The sequence below is a fragment of the Buteo buteo genome, chromosome 10, assembly GCF_964188355.1.
Source record: "Buteo buteo chromosome 10, bButBut1.hap1.1, whole genome shotgun sequence".
Taxonomy (NCBI): domain Eukaryota; kingdom Metazoa; phylum Chordata; class Aves; order Accipitriformes; family Accipitridae; genus Buteo; species Buteo buteo.
In genome coordinates, this window is record NC_134180.1 from 16,738,862 (window position 1) to 16,757,906 (window position 19,045).

At 37.1% G+C, this 19,045-nt stretch overlaps 1 protein-coding gene across 1 annotated transcript in view; it reads right to left on the reverse strand.

Moving 5' to 3' along the window:
* COL11A1 (collagen type XI alpha 1 chain) overlaps positions 1–19,045 on the reverse strand; it is a 164,533-nt gene that overhangs the window by 86,050 nt on the left and 59,438 nt on the right. The window contains exons 12-24 of the mRNA XM_075038798.1: positions 16,750–16,824; positions 14,268–14,351; positions 13,958–14,014; positions 9,817–9,870; positions 8,358–8,411; positions 8,190–8,243; positions 7,543–7,596; positions 3,728–3,781; positions 3,571–3,615; positions 2,159–2,212; positions 2,026–2,070; positions 1,532–1,585; positions 1,022–1,066 (exon numbers count right to left, since the gene is read on the reverse strand). Coding sequence (XP_074894899.1) covers positions 1,022–1,066; positions 1,532–1,585; positions 2,026–2,070; positions 2,159–2,212; positions 3,571–3,615; positions 3,728–3,781; positions 7,543–7,596; positions 8,190–8,243; positions 8,358–8,411; positions 9,817–9,870; positions 13,958–14,014; positions 14,268–14,351; positions 16,750–16,824 — 729 coding nt within the window. The remainder of the gene's footprint in view (positions 1–1,021; positions 1,067–1,531; positions 1,586–2,025; positions 2,071–2,158; positions 2,213–3,570; positions 3,616–3,727; positions 3,782–7,542; positions 7,597–8,189; positions 8,244–8,357; positions 8,412–9,816; positions 9,871–13,957; positions 14,015–14,267; positions 14,352–16,749; positions 16,825–19,045) is intronic.

Consider the following 19,045-nt stretch of genomic DNA (forward strand, 5'->3'; position numbering starts at 1 on the left):
TTGTACAATATGTAAGCTCAAGGCCAGTTGTTACAATCTTTAGCCAACACAAATCACACATATTTTTCAATGAGATGCTTGCCTAAGAACAGGCTTCAGGAATTATCCCCTGAACATGCACACACACAACACAAGGTGGGGGAGAATTCTCCAGCATACAAAATTACCTATTAATTAGAATTTCAGGAATAAAAGGATTCACCATATGAAAGAAACCAACAAGATCAAGAGGCAAAGAGTATGGGTTACAAAACTCCAGCACTCATAGCTGAAAGGCATGGTACATCTTTGTGAAAGCCTCTGGAATGTGCGTATTGTGGACTTAGCCCATTTTGCTGGAATACTACTTCTTAGGCACACAGACAGGTAAAAAGCATGTATATTGTTTCCTAAAATCTCCTTCAATTTCTCCTAAAGTATATACTAAACAGTGAAGAGGAGCAAAATCAAAGAAGAATCAATAGAGCAGGAATTCAGCAAAAAGGGTAGAAAAGTAAAATTAGTGTAAAATTCAAGAGTGACGTTTTTTAAATTAACAGAAGACATGTCTCAAACCACAAGAATGTGTACAAACAGATCAAGAAAAAACACCAAGTGACACTACAGTATGCCAATTACACTGCAGAGTTATGTCAAAATATAATCCTTGAAAAAAGACAACAGGATCAGACTTGAGTAGGTAAAACATTGTTATAAAAAGAGATTAATAAAAATAATTTTCACAGCTTGCTGTGAAATTAATTAACATACAGGTACACACTGTTTAATATTGTAGATGGGATTTTGAAGCTCATAACAGAAAATTAATCCAAAATAAAGGGAGGAAATTACATTTGTGAAAAAGTCTATACGAGAGGAAAGCCAGGCCTCCATTGGTTATTCATTTACTTGATGATTTCAGGAAGATCTGCTAATTTTTATATCTTAGGTTACTATTCTGTAAAACATAGCAACGCCGTTAAGCACATAAGCAAGGTTGTTGCACAGAACTGTGAAATACCAGAATAATGCTGTAACTTACTTTTTCACCAGGAGGTCCAATAGGACCTTGCGGACCAGGAAGCCCCTATTAAAAAGAGACCAGTGTGAGAAACCAGGGAGAACAATATACATACATTCACCCTACTAAAGGTCCCTCATTAATCTGTTTAAACACACTGGTAAATATAAGTGGCCTTTTTTCCCTCCTTACGAGTTAGATCAGGAGTTTTGTGTGAGCCTTTTGCACAAGCCGCTATTCTGGCAGTAGGTCTGTAACAAGATCCTATTCAGAACCCTCCTCCAGGTGTGGCCGTTCCTGCTGCATTCCAGGAACACTGAATGAGTCATTTTTCTCCTGAATGAAAAATCCCTCTGAAAGCTTACTTGAAAACTCTGCTCCCACTGCCCTCAGCACATTTGCAGCATTATTTATAAAATCCTTGAAGCTTTATCAGTTTTGCACATGAAAAGCTAACCTTTTAGTAATTTCCATTTATTCAACATTTGCTGCACATTGCATCGTATTTATTGGGAGTTATTTTACACTTACTTGTGGGCCTGGAATTCCTTGCTGACCAGGAGGTCCTGGTTCCCCTTGAGGACCCTACCATGCAAAAAAATAGCAGGGCATTAGATTTGCATTTCTGCACTACAGATCTTCATTGTCAGGACTAACAGGAATACAAACTCATCTTTGTTCCTCCCTCTTTAAAGGTTACTACCAACTTTCTATCCAGTATGACATTTTTTCATGTTAATGAATATCATGGCCTTTTATTTAATAGACAATAACAGCCCACACATGGGACCTAAGCACTGGAGTCCACGGTGCTAAAGGAGCTTGAGAGAAAGCGTGGTTAGGCCTTTTGGCTGAAGACTAAGTAACAGAAGGCTTCTCTTTTCTATGTAAAATCAGGATGAATCTGAATATTTTGACAGAAAAGTTTAATTAAATGGAAGGGATGGCATAGTGGCAGGGACAAGAGAATGTGGAAAGGATTCTTAGAATCCACTCCCTTTTTAATTCCCTGCTTACTTACTCACCATGTTTCCTTTTGGGCCTGAAGGTCCATCAACACCTGCAATGCCCTACAACAAACAATATAAACATGAGCAACTTTCAGTGGACTTCCATTTTTCTTCTGGAAACTGCAAATACAAAACAGTTCATACGTACAGGTTGTCCAGGGGGACCAGGTGTACCTCTGGGGCCCAGTAATCCCCGTGGACCCTGTAAGAGAAGCAACACTTATTAACACCTGCATGATTATTTCTGGACAGAGAGGCCCAGGAGCAGGACTGGGCAAGGAATGTAATAAGGAGTAGGAAGGATGAAGGGAAGACAGGATGGAGGTTGAGGGAAAAAAGAAAGAAAGGAAGAAAGGAAAAAATTCACTGATAACAGATTCTCCTGAAGGCCACCATACATCTGAATAGGATGTCAGTGGAACGGCAAGCTTTGATTTAGCCGCTGTATAGTCATTTCAGAGAAAGGTAGGAGTTAACTAGTTATATTTCCTGGTGCAGAACATTGGCACAGCATCTTCCACTAAAGTTTCAGCTGTGTCTTGCCTGAAGGTCTGACCTGAATAGTAGCATACATGTTTGTATTCCTGTCTTTAGAAAACACGATGGTCTGTCATACTCTATATTACTATTCTAAGTGTAAAACAGTGCTTTCATCTGTAGTAAAGATCTAATAAATAATTAAAAATTACTAATACTTTTATTATAATAAATGCAAGGCATTCTGGAAACCAAAATCAGATTTGTTCCTCTTGCCCCTAAAAAATTCCACAAAAGACCAAGGGCCATTCTCCTAAATAAGGCAAGCAAGATTTGGTCTATAACATAATCTTTTGGATTTATACTATGTAGATGAATATTAGTTTTCATCATTTGTGTCATCATTCATGTCATGCTGCTAAAGTAGGCAGGACTGAGTCTCCAGTCTCCTCATGTATGATACAGTCACAAATCCCTAAGACTCTGATGCTGTAGCAACTTCTTCCTACTTTGCGAATAGGCAGCACTATATCATACATTTAGGGTAAAACTCCCCTTTCTGAGGCTTGATTTCTTGCCTGCAATGCAGAACTCTGCTCTGCAGTGACAGCACCTGCAGAATTCCAGCTGACAGCAGTGGAAATTCTATATGTGAAACAAGTGTAAAAATACAAAATGAAGCACAGTAATGTGGAAAAAGAGGAGAAGCCAGGCCTTATTTTCTAATAAATAAATGTTTCAAAAACATTTTCAAAGCAACATGGACTTGGTTATATTCTAATGTATCAAGGTCTGCAGTGACTGATTTTACACAATAAGATAAGAAATAGCCTTTGTGATTCTGGAAGTTTTGTATATTTGGCTGGATTTGTCCCTGACTTACTTCTAATGCTGTAATTAGTGTTTCACCCCTAACAAAACTGTTCATTTGTTTGCTTTTCAGCCAGAATCAGTTTTCTCTATATACACACACATGCAGTAATTTGTATACCTGGAATTCAGAACAGTTCAAGAGAAAGGAAAAAAATCTGAGAATGCCTTTTGTTTGTAACAGAAACAGAAGAATAAGAAAGCATTGCTTACAGCTTCACCTGGGAGACCTCTTGGTCCAACTTCCCCATCTTCTCCCTGTTTTTGTACAAAAGGAATAGAAGTTTTAGAAAAAAAGAACATGTATCATGACCATATTCCCATTACATGAGGATTGACTCCAGATTTTACTGTGTAAATAGCAACTTACTCTTGATCCATCTTCACCAGGTAAGCCAGGAGGTCCCTGTGGGCCACGGTCTCCCTGTAGAATGAGGGAAGTCATTAAAATAATACATCTGTTGCTGGACATAATAATGGATGGGAAGGGAAATTGAAACAAATGTGTTAGCTGAAGTCTGATGTGTCAAAATATGTCTTGACACAATAATACAAATCTGTAGGTTATAGTATTCAGTAAAGGCTTTTGTAACATTGGTATCAAAACAAATGAACATTATTGAAACAATGAACTATTTGTGTTTGTAAAATTTCACTCTGTAACTGTTCTTGGCCCCAGAACATACACAAACTACCGCTACAAAAGGCAGTTACCCACATTTTCTTTTGTCTCATTGGCACCTTCCCCCTTCCCTTACACAATGTATTACTGTCACTAAAATAAGGCATGTGTACTGCGGTCAGAAGTAAATAAACCAATTGCTGGGCCCTGGAAAACACATAGTGAAGTTCACTAACCACCTTTCAGAACCACGCACCCTGGCATCAGTCATTGAGAGCCTTGGGACTGATTTGTCTGAGGCTTTGGAAGGCAGCCAGACTTCTACACTTCCCCTCAGACCTTGGGGCTTTTCAAGTCTATATATACAGATCCTCAGTAGATTCTGGACCACACTTTTAGGATTTATTTTTCTTTCCCCATTTCTAAAGAGAACTAGTGTGCTACATAGCTCAAACACCACTGACTGACCTCTTTCTGGACAGCAGGTTTTTAGACTGTAGCTTCCTTCTGGCATTGGACAACAACCAAGTATTCATGCTGTTCTCCTTAATTTTATCAGTGTCTCCAAGGAGCCTGACCACTGCTGTGGATCCTAGCAGAGATGTATGGAGTCACTTTTTAGTGGCTCCATTCTTTACTCTTTTCAAACTTTCCTAGGGAATTTTAGGTAACTTGCTCTCTTACTCCAGATATCTAATATTAGGGATGTCAGGATTTTATTCTACTGCCTTTCTGTTCTCTGTAAGTTGGAGTTGTCAAAGGAGAGAAAATGAAATGCTATGAACTGCACTTTCATACCTGTAAGATGAATTAATACAGCGGTTTCTATATTTTGCTAAGTTTTGGAACTACTCAGTGTGATCTGCTGCTAGACCATGTGTTTTTCTACATGCTAAATGACACTCCTGAAAGATGACATATGAGACACATGATCTATGCTCTGGCTTCCAATTAATATCCAGGTGAAGATTGACTTAAGCTTTCAAATATTGAAATAGTTCATCCCCTCAAGGGCTACTCTTCTTGTCTTGCAATCACATGGCACTTAGAGTTAGATTAGGAGCTTGTATTCAGTGTGCTAGTATTGTCATGCACTAAGAACAAAACTTCCTATCATTATCAGCATTCTCAGTTCTTCAATTCTCTAATACTTTCCTTCAAATGTTCTGTTAAAGCCTGATTTTTTTTCCTTAGTGTCATGGTTTAACCCCAGCCAGCAACTAAGCACCACGCAGCCACTCACTCACTTCCCCCCCACCCAGTGGGACAGGGGAGAGAATCAGGAAAAAAATGTAAGACTCGTGGGTTGAGATAAGAACAGTTTAATTGAACAGAAAGGAAGAAAATAATAATGATAATAACAATAATAAAATGGCAATAATAATAATAAAAGGATTGTAATATACAAAACAAGTGATGCACAATGCAACTGCTCACCACTTGCTGACCAATGCCTAGTCAGTTCCCAAGTGGCAATCCTCCCCCTGCCCCCCTTTCCCCAGCCAACTTCCCCCTGGTTTATATACTGGGCACAACATCACATGCTATGGAATATTCCTTTGGCCAGTTTGGGTCAGCTGTCCTGGCTGCATCCCTGCCCAGCTTCTTGTGCCCCTCCAGCCTTCTTGCTGGCTGGGTGTGAGAAGCTGAAAAATCCTTGACTTAGTCTAAACACTACTTAGCAATGACTAAAAAGATCAGTGTGTTATCAACATTCTTCTCATATTAAATACAAAACATAACACTATACCTAGACCAGCTACTAGACAGAAAATTAACTCTACCCCAGCTCAAACCAGGACGCTTAGACCTTTTGTTTTAGTATATACTGTGTTGCTTTTATACTGGAGAAGGGTCATGCATCTAGTAAATCTAAATAAGAAAAGTTCAAAGTGTTTGATGGAGGCATAACCTCAGAGAGACATTCAGCTTGCCACTCATAGTTCAAATATGACTAATTCTAAAAGTACTCCTAAAACTTCTACTCTAAAGTTATGGGTTTTCAACATCAATTATCTTACAGCTGAAACATAACTACGACAGAAAAAGTGTTTCTTTGTCTTTCTGTGCTCTTTATTGCAAGCCAAAGAGAACTGAATATTTGCATTATGTGCTGTCAGTATATATGAATCTGAAAAGCTACAGCTATCTGATCTGGCTTTGAATTGAGCTGCTTTCAGAAAGATCATAGTTTTTACTTTTACAGAAGATTTCCATAGAAACACGAGAATGCAGTGATTTTTAAATAATGGAATGAAAGAAATGATGAAAAGAAGTCATTATTTTCATTACTATTTTGCAAATTTCAACCCAAATTGATTCTTCTATTTTAGCTTTTTAAAATTTGTTTAAGAAATATGAAACAAATAGAATATTTGCAAAAAAAAAATATTAACTTCTTTATGACTTGGAAGGCCCCACAGACAGACAATTCTAGTATTCCAGGTTGGAAAGCAGACACACATTCCCTGACTGAATCAATTTCTGCTCAGCCTTCAAGTGTAGTGGCAAGAGCTTAATGTCTAGCCCCCTCTGCTGGTCACCTGCCAATCAAGCTGGATTTCAATTAAGTGATGCACTGATTGCTTTACACTCTAAGAAAAAGGGGATGATGAAAGAGGATCAAGACATTTCTGTATGACACTAGAAGTTCTTTTCCTACTGCAAACAAAACTCAAAAGAGTATCCTTAGATGCTATTACAAAGAACCACATCACAGGCCAGTAGCCAACAGAGTTGAGATTTTCTGGGAAGCAGAAGGGTGAAAGCTATAATCATTCCTTGGTCATCAAGCTTTAGTACATATGGGAGTGGTTCTGCTGACATTCCCACACACTGTTTTTTTTGTTAGTGCATTGCACTTACCAGGACAACAGTAAGGGGGGTACATTCAGTAGAGTATGCTGTTACTAGCATCTACATTTGGGGTATAATTTCAAGCAGAAATCCCCTGCTGTGATTATTTCTATGCTTTGTAGGGAAAGATGCAGTCTCATCCTATAGATTGGTATGACATAAGGAGCAAGAACATTAGTTGTTCTAAATATTACTTCATTTTCCTAATTTATCTGACCTGACTTTGATCTTTCTTTAAGCTGCAGTTGTTGGAATAAGCCATACTAAACAATTCAGTTTGCAATTCAAATATTCAAATGCATTTTTTGAGCAAGCTTTTCAGCAGGTTAAAATCTGTGATGCTCCTGACACAGAAACTTCAAGCGAAATTCCTTTTCCTGTTACTATTTCCTTTAACAATCACTTTAAATCCAACAGGCAAATTCCTTATCTAAGACAAATTAGAGGAAAACCTAGCTGAAGATGTGATCTGAATTGTGAAAATATATTTAAATAATTAATATACATATATGAATTGCTGTCTGTTGATTGATATTACTAAAATCTTTCATAAGGAATATATTACCTGTCAATACAGATATTACTCTGTTGCATGAAAAGCTGACATTCTGTTTTAACTTTCCCCATAGTCCTTAGTGCTTTTCTTAATGAATTATTTCTGTGACAGTAGCAATTTGTTGTTGTATAAATATACATGTTTTTCTTACCCTGTTACCTTTGTCACCAGGGAGTCCAGGAAGACCATCAAATCCTCTGTCACCCTAGGAAAGAAGAAATCACAGCTTTAGTAAATGACTATTACATTCTGTATTACTCTGAATAAACTGTGCTTTGCCTCTGAAAGTTAATTTCTACCCTTCCTTGTATGTACACTTTTGTTATTGAATGAAACACATGAAAGGGAGCACATAGACCAAATTCACAAAATTTGCATCTATGCATTAAAGCAAGAGAAGATGCCACACCAACTTTTTCACTGTGCTGCAATTATGCTATTTATAAAAAGAAGTCTACATTGAAATGAAAAGCTTTATTCTAGCTGCACTTTGCCGTTGCAAAACTGACTTACTATTACTGATACTCTGTAACTAGAAACTGACTCAGAGAGATAGGAATCATGCCCCAAGAATCAAGTTACTTCAGTGTCAGACTACTAGCCATTACCATTAATTACCATATTTTAAATGGATGATTCATTCTCAGCTCTTGCATCTGACCGAGCTATCTGAAACCTCAGTATTTTCACTTGAAAGAAGAATTTGGGGTTGGCCTGGAGGAAACTGTGGTACCTACATAAAATCTATCTAGCCCATTCCAAGACTGAAATAAAGCCTCAGGTCTCATTATTATTTACCTTTGCTCCAGGTTCTCCTGGCATTCCTCTGGCACCATCGGCTCCAGGACGTCCCTGAAAAAACCCAAAGGGGCAAACATTTTAAAATGCAGTGGAATCAGTTAATATTTAAAAATATTTAAATAGAAACTACTTACCCAGAGCAGGGTTGATCCATATGCTACCTACCCTTTTGCCAGCTTTTCCACTTGGACCAGGGGCACCTTGAACACCACGAGGACCCTGAATTTAAAGAGTGTAATTCTTAGAATCACATGTATGTCAGCAAAAAGCTAGTTAAACATCTCACCTCAAGAACAAGATAAGATTTTTTTTAACACAAAGCTGCATTTTTTCCCAGAAGATGGATTCTGGTTTCCAAATTCCCATTAGTTTTAATAGAACATGGGCATCCAAACTGGCCTTAGCACTACCAATTTTAATGCTAGTTTTCATGAGATGACACTATACATGGCATAACTGGTCCTTTTAACATAAAAGCTTCTTACATTATTTTCATGGCTTTGAAGACCTCAGTCCTGTGGTTTGAAAACCCTTCTTCCTCTCATGCCAAGATTATTTTAGTCACATAATAATTATTTGATGAAAACTAAAGAGTGCTTATTTCAGATCCCTAATTCATACACAAACGTGAGTTGTGCTGGTAAACACCTCACATGCTGTCTTAGCTTTACACAGCACAGTTTTAACTAGAGGGAGACCAAATTACCCCAAACTGCAAAGCCTAATTCCACTTTTCAAACACATGTAACTTTCACTGACAACTGCGTGGGCATATGTGTCTGTGGAAGCTTTCTCATCCCCCATCCAAATGCATCTTCTTCAGGTGAAAATAGCAATGGTAAGGACTAGCCATCCAAAAATACTGAGTAGGAGGAGACAAAATACTAGAAATGTAAGTGAGCAAACTGGAAGACTAACTAGCTGTTCAGAGTGCTTTTTTGGTTAATTGCTTTATTTTTCTTCTTCAAATATCCATGTGGAGTTTTAAAACAGGCACTTAATAATGTAACAAATGCATGATACCACTTGAGATCTGGCAAAAGCATTGTTCCAGAGACTCCTATCATGATTACTCATGATTTCTTTAAGAATCCCCCATTACTTTTAGGTTTAAGCTGAAAGATTTCAATGGGTTTCAGTGCTCTTTAACATCACTGCACAGGAGCTGATATAATAGTAAGCTGAGAAGAAAAGCATGCACTGATTCCTAAAGAGTTATTCTTGCTATGTCACGTCTTTCCTGAAAATATCCTGTTTAATTACCAACTAAATTCAACCTCTCTCACCTTATGAGATTTAACAAGATCAGGGCCCGAGGTCATACAATTTCAGACTGACGTATGATTATTTAACAGAGAAAAGAGCCTGAAGGGACAATATTAAAACAAGTTTTCAAGTGATGACACTCTACATGTGATAATTATTCTTTGTTATATAAAAATTGTTACTTTCATATTTCAAAATGAACAATCAAGCTATTGCATTTAATGAGGATAGTACTTTAAAAGCTATTTTTCTTCAGTTGCACATGGAAAGCATATCATTGATTGATTTCTTCTAAGTGACATGAATGGATTTTCTTAAAGATAAACTCATTCAAACATAACAGGCAATATTATTGTACCTGGGGACCTGGTTCACCACTTTCACCCTTAGCACCTGCTGCTCCGGGTCCACCCTTGATGAAAAAAAGCAAAACATATTGTTTAAATATATAAAAAACTCTTTAAATGAATAAATTATTTTCTATTTCTATACAGTAATTACAGGGAGAAAAAACAAACAATCCCCTATTTACTAAGGTGTGTTAATTCACCATTTGAATCTGCAGATATACCCTGATATATCATTGTCTAGACACTGGGTCTAACTATGCCAAAAATCTTTCTATTAGCAAAGAAAACTCCAATTGATTTGCATGGGATCAAATATAACCCTTTGTTCTATATTAATATTTGAGAGCTAAAGATGAGCACAGTAAGAACATAAGTAAGGAAAACAGGAGTGCATCCACTGTAGGGAAGGCAACAGAAATGAAAGCCACCTCTTTTTACGTTTTTCTATTTCTGTTGTACAGAAAATAACGGTCTCAGAGTTCGGTCAAAAAATGACTACAGTCAATGAAAAATACACTGTCTAATCTTGTAATGAACTTCAGCAATGTTTTAATCAAGTTTTTTGTGCATCTGGCCCTGAAGAAGTGGAAAAATCTATGTAACTGCATCTCTTTACTATCATTAAATGATGACACAGATTTTCAGAGTAAGTTTTACTCATAAACAGACCTAAACCAGATCTTCATCCAGGGTAAGATACTGTACATGGAATCTGGGGCAGAACTAGTCAAAGTAAGTTTGTGTTTTATTAATAGTGGTCTCACAAAAATAGACAAAACAAAACAGAAAATCTCAACATGCTCACATAGAATACAGGCTCAGGGAAGGAACATACTGGAGTTTACTATTATGAGCAAAAGAATTTTTGCATTTCTGATGTCTGAAACAGGTCATGACCAAATGTATGTATTTAATATGAAACAAATCTTGCAGGCCTTAGAAAACTGATAATCCTCCTATATTCACCATAGTGACCATTCAAAGAAAGAAGTGGTCTCTTGGCTTGGCTTTAGTGCTGAGTCTGGCATCCTGGAGTGGAAAGATTCCAACTGACCTTGCAGGTATTGTATCAAATCCTAAGCAAATTGAAAATCAGATCCTGAGCTGGTACCAGCAGTGGAGATAACAGTGGCTTTGGTAGGTGGTGACTGTCTGGGTTTCCCCGATGTAAGCTCTGCTTTTAATTAATATAATTGATTACACTTAATATCTGTAGGCAGAAATTTATTTTTTATGCTATGTTAATTAAGCATGTGAACTCCAGACTCAGTTGAAGCTAGACTAGAGCTTTGACACTGCTATGTTTAAGACTTTTAATAACTGATACGTTTCTAAATGTATCTTATTGGCTACTAACATAATTTAACAAAATACAATTCATATTAAGAGTAAAAGCTCCGACTATTTCATTCTTAAAATAAGCTGGGCACACAAACAATTGACAGACCAAGAATCTGTAGTTGCTTCTGGAACTGTAGGCCGAAAATGTTGCCAGGTCAGAGAGCTGGATTTCTAGAGCCTCCTAGTGGCTTAGAAGCAAAAGAACTGTTAATATTCATTTGGTGGACTTTGCATACAGAAATTCATGAAGGCTTTTAAAACATGAAAGCACGAGTATAAGGCCAGGTTATACCTCAGCTAAAGGTATACAGCCCAAATTATAGGTCATATTATACCAGTCTTTACAGATCTATTCCTTGCTTACAGCAGTTCTATAGTTATTTTGTCTGTACAGACTGAATCTTATCCTGCAGGTCTCTTGGTTCAAATACACTGCTGGAAATAGTGTATTAGTTTGTTCAATAGACCCAACATGTTTGACTCTTTGTAAGTATTGCATACCTAATCATGATCAAACAGGAGCCTGTGAGCCAAACTGCTTGGTAGCAACTATTTACTTTGGAAGAATCACTCTAGAAAAGAATTGCTCTTGTACAGGTCTGCTTAAAAATACAAGTCCAGTAATTTCAGTTTCTAAGGTCCAAGTGAGATTCTGGTGTGATATTTAGCTAAAATTCACCTGAGAACAGTACATCTCATCTAGATAAAAAGACTGGGTTAATGAGACTAGCCAGTTTGGAGCACAGCATAATCTGGAACAGATTTTTTGATGCTATATGAAGATGAGGCAAAGCACTACCAAGCCAACCGAGAATACAACTTACAACAGCTTTAGTATCACGTAGCTTTCAAGAGTCACTGAAGAGAATGTTAAGCTGCTAGGATAAGGGAAGAACATGATCCAGAGTATTCCTTATGCTCCCTAAAATATTCCTTCCACAGTATGAAATTATCTTATGTTGCCCTGGGTTTTCTTTGTTAATAAAAGTGGTCACTGGAGTGAATAGCAGCGAGAGTCAGTGAGGCAACCTTTCAGTTGCATTGTACTGCTGTAGTTATACACAATGAAATGGACAGCAACCTGGCCAGTATTTTCTGCTGGTAATAGTAGGATGCTATACTCATGTTTGTCCATCTGCCTCTCCTGCTTTCAAACTAACAGACGCTGTACATTAAAGGGGGTGAGGATGAGAGGGAAAAAGAGGAGGTTGGAAGGGGAGGACTTGATTGTTACTGTTCAGCTATGGGCTGTTGCTGAAGCATCAAATTAAAGAAGGAAAGAAGCGCGGAAGGGAAAGGAACCATATTTCTTATACTACAGTCCTACCACTTCTAAGTTATGACCAAATCTCCACATCTGGAATGAGTGGAAGGAAACTACTTTGGAGGAAAATGCTATGCATTCTGAGGCGAGGAGAAAACCAGGTGGCCTCCAGCAGCTTCTGTTCCTGTCTTCTATGTAGGCTGCTGTAGTTGTGACTGGCATATCTCTGCAGTTACTTTTTCTTCACACAATAAACCAATAGGAACTTGCTTCATCCTTTTCTTTTGGTTACCCAGCAATCACTTGGTTTCATTTCTCAATAGCACAATTGTATTCTCGTCTGTGTCTTACAACTAGATGCTTGTCTGATCTAATGAAAAATGCTAACATCACTCTTTGCGTTCATCACCATAATGATAATATAAATAAAAATTATGGAAGACATAGATCAAAATTTAAGAGGCCAAATATTTGCCAACGTAGCTGTGCCATCACAGTAGACAAAATAACAGTTTCCAAATTAAGTGGATCTTTCAAATATAGATGCTGTACTAACTGTAGAAGAGAATTTCACTCTACATCAGAAGATAAATACAATCACCTGGGAGAAAGTTAGAAAAGACTAGTCTTCTAAAAAGCTTACGAACTTGGCTGCAGCATTTTTTTATTTTGTATCACGGTACAGATGCTTTATAATAGCTTTTTGAAAGATGCTGAATACTAAATTATGCCATTTAGTAGACTATTGAGTCTGAAAACTATCCACTTCCTAAAAGAGGAAACTGCAATTGCAAGATTGTTCAGGTGGTTTTGGCTTGCTGAGATTCCTACCTGGTTTTATTCTTTCATTGTGAGTATTGTCCTTTCAAAGTGTTTGTAGGGATTACAGAAGCAAATGTATTTGTGATCAAAAAGTTGTTTTGCATGTCATCAGAAAAACTGTTTTGTTCTATGTATAGACTTTGTACAAATATTAAGCTTTTTTAACATCCACAGGGCCATTTCCCAGATCATTCGGTATTAGCAGTCAAGACAAATTCAGGACTTTTCAGGATTTTTTCAGGATTTTTTATAAAAAAGTACAATTCTTTTAGAAATCTGTATGGCTTTTAATTGCTTATAGGAATGCCTCCTAAGAACTTTCCACATTCAGCTTAAATAGTGAGCCAAGGTCAGTCTTCACACTCTTGCTTTAGTATCTCCTTCTGTAGAGTTTCATATTTACCACAAGAAATTTTATATATATTATTATGGAGATGACTGACTGTAGAGGCATATGTAATTATTTAAGTAAAACTATTCTTTAGTTTTGTAAGTCTACCAGTGTGCTCTATCCAAACACCCCAAAATCGACAATAAAAACCGACTTAGTATTCAGGTTGCATTGCAGACCTTGAATAAGAATACAAATTATGGCTTTAACTGTATCAGTATCTTTTCAAGTAAAATAAGTACAAATACAGAGGTGTAGGCAAGGCCTGAATGAGACCCATGGACTTGTGTTACTGTGTTCTTAAACCTGTGCCCCTGTTTTGTTTACATACCACAGGACCTGGTCTTCCAGTGAGTCCCATGGGACCAGGTGGACCTCTCATTGCAATCTGAGAAAACAAACAGAACAAAACAACAGGTATCAAGAAAAAGCTGCCAGCCAACATACAAATTCTATATTAATAAAATTTCATAATGCATTAGCTAATAGCCCCTATCATTGATTCAGTTGTCAGTAAGGATAAGTACTGTGATGAGATGATGCTTAGAGCTCTTTACTTCACATCCTGCATGATATAAAATGGAAATTTTTTTGGAGCTGTACCCTTGTGGCACTTTTGTTTGCAGGCTCCTTGTGCTCACCCTAGCTTGCTGAAGAATAGCTTGTGCTTGAGCTTCCTGGGCTGAGATTGTTGGGCCCTTCTCACCATCTCCACCAAAGCGGAACTGCAAGTATCAAAACAAGAAAAGGATTCAGAATTTATCAAATTAAAACTATACTTGTTATTTGCTGCAACTGTGTAAACCACTTCAAAGACACAGGGTCTCAGACTTTAGTTCATTCCACAAAGTTCAGAAGACTGCTGTATTGAGGCCACTGGATCCAGCATGAATACTAAATAATTGGTGATAGTTTAGAACTGAAGTGCAAATCTAATCCCTTATGAGCAAACATTTTCTTGATTTCATAGGATTTTGGTTTTCATTTTGTTTGCTGCTTGCTTTGTTTCAAAAAGAGGCCAAAATAGACTCTAATTGTCTGCAAAACCTCATTAAAAATATGTATCAAAGTTAATTAATTCTCCCTACATTAGTAGCTACCCACAGAAAAATGCAATTCAATTTAAGGCAGACTTCAATTTGAAAAATGTTTGGTATCTAAAATGAAACAGTTTTGTGTCATTTCTGACAATTTCAAAATAAATGACAGAATAAATTTAAGTACTCATTCCTGCACTCCTGGACTGTTATTGTTCATGAAACTGCTAGCAGAAGCTTTGCAGTGTTGCAGAGACAGTAAGCTGCAACAAGAAGCATGGCTTTCCAAAGGTAGGGCATAGGCACACTGGATATCAGGACCATGAATCTTTCATTGCCCACAACAGTTTGTACGGTTTGCCTACGCCCAGAGTTGGCACGATAACTGAGGTCTTTCTCCTGCAGTCATATTACTATCAGAATGGCAGGATTTTTTTGGAAAGTGATGGAAAACTTACTGCTTTAAGCCCCCACAAATGAGCACCTGACTTTTTCTAAAATGAGAACTATCAAGCCTTCTGTCATTTGAAAGGAGGCCAGGTGGTTTGTAGGGATCTGCATAATGTGGAATCAACCACATTTTCAAAATATTTTTCCAAGGAAAAATGCTTAAAATCATTGTCTTGCATCTATTGAAAGGGTGAATGCATTTTGATGAATTCATGATGATGAAGAGCCACACATCCCACAAAAGGTGTCTCCCACATGTTACTTGGTGTTTTGAATGTATCTCCATGACAAGGCAGTTTGGCGCTGCCAGATTCAATTCCACGTCTCCTCCTTTATACCAGGATGGCTTTCAAGCTAGTGAGCAGGTCATCTGTTATAAAGGATAATGGCTTCTCAGTGGGGTTTATAACTGTGGAAAAGAAGTCTGGATGGTGGTTAAACTACTAGGCTGGAATTCAGGAGACCTGAAGCCAATTTCTTCCTTCCTGAGACATTTCTGGTTTGACTTGGTAAATCACTTGTGGTGAGACTCATTAACATCTAAATATAAAGCTAGCGAGATTTTATAAAGTGACTGATAGGTTAAGTATTAGTCCACACTTACTACCTTTAATGAAGCAAACTGATAAATTTTCCTCTGCTGGCACAGCAATTACAGAAGGAAGAATGATTTGGGAATAATTCCCCTGAGGATTAGTGGCATTTTTCCCTCAACTAATTACTGGTAAACAAATATTTCTGCTATACAGCCAGCTATGATAATAGAACTTGGTGCAAGCATGAGGTCAAAAACATTAGTTTATTTTAATAAACTTCCATTGATTGTTTCATAAATAGAAAATAAACTTCCCCAAATCAACCTTTCTTCATTGATACTGATGGAGTCCTGCCTCCTGTATCAGAACTGCAGCAATTACAGCTCTGAGACTTTTTACTTACTTTGCTTTACTTACCAAAAATACTGCCTCTTCATTTACAGATGGTTTATCAATTCTCTGGGATGGTAGTACTTATCAGATCTTTCACATACACACATACACTTAGGAATAATGAATTCCATGCACATAGTACTTTTCATACCACAAAGCTGCAAGATACTTTAACAGCTTTGGGCTTGTTCCTCCACCTGCTAAAACAGATGGTGTTTTGCTTTGACTCCAGTGGGAGCAGACCTGGCTATGTACATATATTTCTATTCAAAGGATGCACTGACTCTTCAAAGACGACACTGAAGTCCAATTTTAAGCATGGAATGCTTAAAATTCTCCATGTCAAAGAGCCCTGAAAGCACACACGCCTGCTGGGAGTACATGCCCTTTGTGCAACAGCAAACTCCTTGTTTAGGACATATAGTAGCAAGTAATGGTTGCTGTTGAAAACATAAGGAGGTTTTCAGTGAATGTAATACATTCATGTAGGTTCCAATCTGGCAGCCAAGCAGGAGATAAAGTGTATGTTTTGTTTGAGGAAAAAGAGGTACCATATGATCTTCAAATGTTTGCACCGTACAAGAACCTCTGTATCATCACTCATTCCAAAGACAAAATCAGATGAAAAAAGAAAACACCTATACATTTCTTGAAACACACTTCCTGTTTTTGGTGGCTGGTTACCCTGGAATCATAATACAACTTACCGGCAACATTAACATGGTACCTGGGGGACCTGCTAAGCCATCAGCACCAGGGAGACCAGGGCGACCAGGTGGACCCTATGAGAACAAAGGGATGAGAGGAAAAGGGATGAGAACAAAAATATAGTTATATAAGATAAACCTCTTGAGTCACTTGCACACACTTACACTTGTATTCATAATGATGAACTTGGAGGTCTAATATTTTCTTTGCAAATGATTTGGGAATGTTATTCATTACTAGTGAGGTAATTAAAGAACTGAGTTTTGGGAAGACATCCAGCAACAGGAAAGCAAGCTATTCTCTTCAATTATTTTACTTACAAATTATATTAAAAATGGAGTATGGAGTACCTAACTATGGAGCCTTTGCTCATGATTTCATAGGTTGGGCTGAGCTATTTGCATTGTGTTCCAGTGTTTGCTTTATTTGATATAGAGAATTAACACTGCTGATACTCTTTAAACCCTTTGAGTAGGCTTAATTTTCAAAGGCTACATAAGTTCTGCAGCTATGATGTGAAATCTGGTTTTTATGAAATCTAATTCTCCCTGACAGTTTAAAAAGAGCTAAACTTTGTGTAAGCTGGAGTTGAAGAAATGTACCAATGTGTGTGTGTACATGATGCTCATGAGTATTGACACAACGTGCTGCATAGATAAATATTGCTGTTGTGACAACAGTTAGATTTATAATTGCATCTTTCCTCCCAGCAATTTGCATCCTGCATTTTCACTGTCTGAAGCTGTCAAGGGCAGGAAGGCCCTGCATCAGGAGTGCTCATTTGCCTGCTGCATGTCTGCCAAACAAAGTACTCATTCACTAGAATGACCCTCTGCAGGGCTGCAACGACAGACCAACAAACATCAAACTGTCCTAACTGGTTCCTTCTGCTGCTCAGGAGTTGAACAAAACAATGGGAAAGCTGATCTGAAAAATTTTGGTGTTTTTTCCCTTCTTCAAGAATTAAGATCAGTAGTTTGTTATTGAGTCTGAGCTCTTTTTTCAAAAAAGCCTGAAGCATCAAAAAATAATTTCCTGCTAATAACACACTACAGATAAATCTTAAATTGAGAATAATTTCTAATTCAGATATAAAATATTGAATAAAATGTTGTAATTGTTAAAAAGAACCATTATATATCAGACAATTTTGAGTTAAGGTTAAAAAATGGAAAAATAGTTAAATGCACTTGCAAGGCACCCAAAGGACATTCACTCTGACCTGCAGTGACTTTATGCCATATGACTGTGAGTCTTTGTGAAGATTAGAACTGAAAGATTAGATCAGAAGTTGAAGATTAGATTACTGAAGATTAAATTGAAGATTAGATTAGTTTTTCAATTTCTTCTTCCATTGCACCATCTTATATGAGTGAAACTCATCCCTACAGTAAGTAAAAGTGGGACCACTTATGGTCCTCTCCAGAAGGGCATGTTCCTTCATTTCTCAATTGTCTTATACCCGTTATTAGGTTAAGAATGACATAATAATTTAGTACAAAAACTGAAGCACCATGGGCAGCTACAAAAAGTGGTGGATTTCACAATTAATTGTTCTGTAGTTCTGTGTTTAAACAACATTCTCAATTATTCTAGGTAATAATGCGGGATTTTTAAAATTAAGCAATGTGCTTTTCTTGAGTGGTAATTTTCTCAGAATGTTACTTTTCTAAATTTTTTACCTAAGATGAAAAGTAGTCAGAATAGCTATAGGAAGAGCTAGAGCCTTTATTCATCTACACTGATTGTTGTTTAAATAAAAAACCAAACCTTTCCACATATGTTTAAAATTTGAAGTAAGACATTCATTAGGATGGAATCTGACAGGAGAATCTGGTTGCAGAAATCTCTATTGTTCTTATGAGTTTGTTAAGTCATTTCTACAATTATTTTTTTGTGTAATGTGTCCTTTTTTATATAAAACTTGAAGTCTGTTCCATGACAGGCACATGATGTGTTTAGTCAAGAATTTCCTTATGATGAATTCAGTAAGCAGTTAGTTAAAAAACTGAGTACTATCAGTAGTTATTCCATTACAATGTGTTAAAATTCCCATTTAATACATTTAAATTCCAAAATATGTTGTTTAGTTAATCTACAGGAAAGAAATATGAAAGAAGTGTGGATGATGACTTACTATCAAGGCAAAGCGTTGTTGGGATTTTAACATTATCTCATTATTCAGTGAAGTAATAGCATCTTCTCAACATCTTGTATACACAAATACAGCATGAACATGCTAGACTCACCAGTAAACTATCACTCATAAAACTCAGGAAAGTTTTTTTGGCAGCA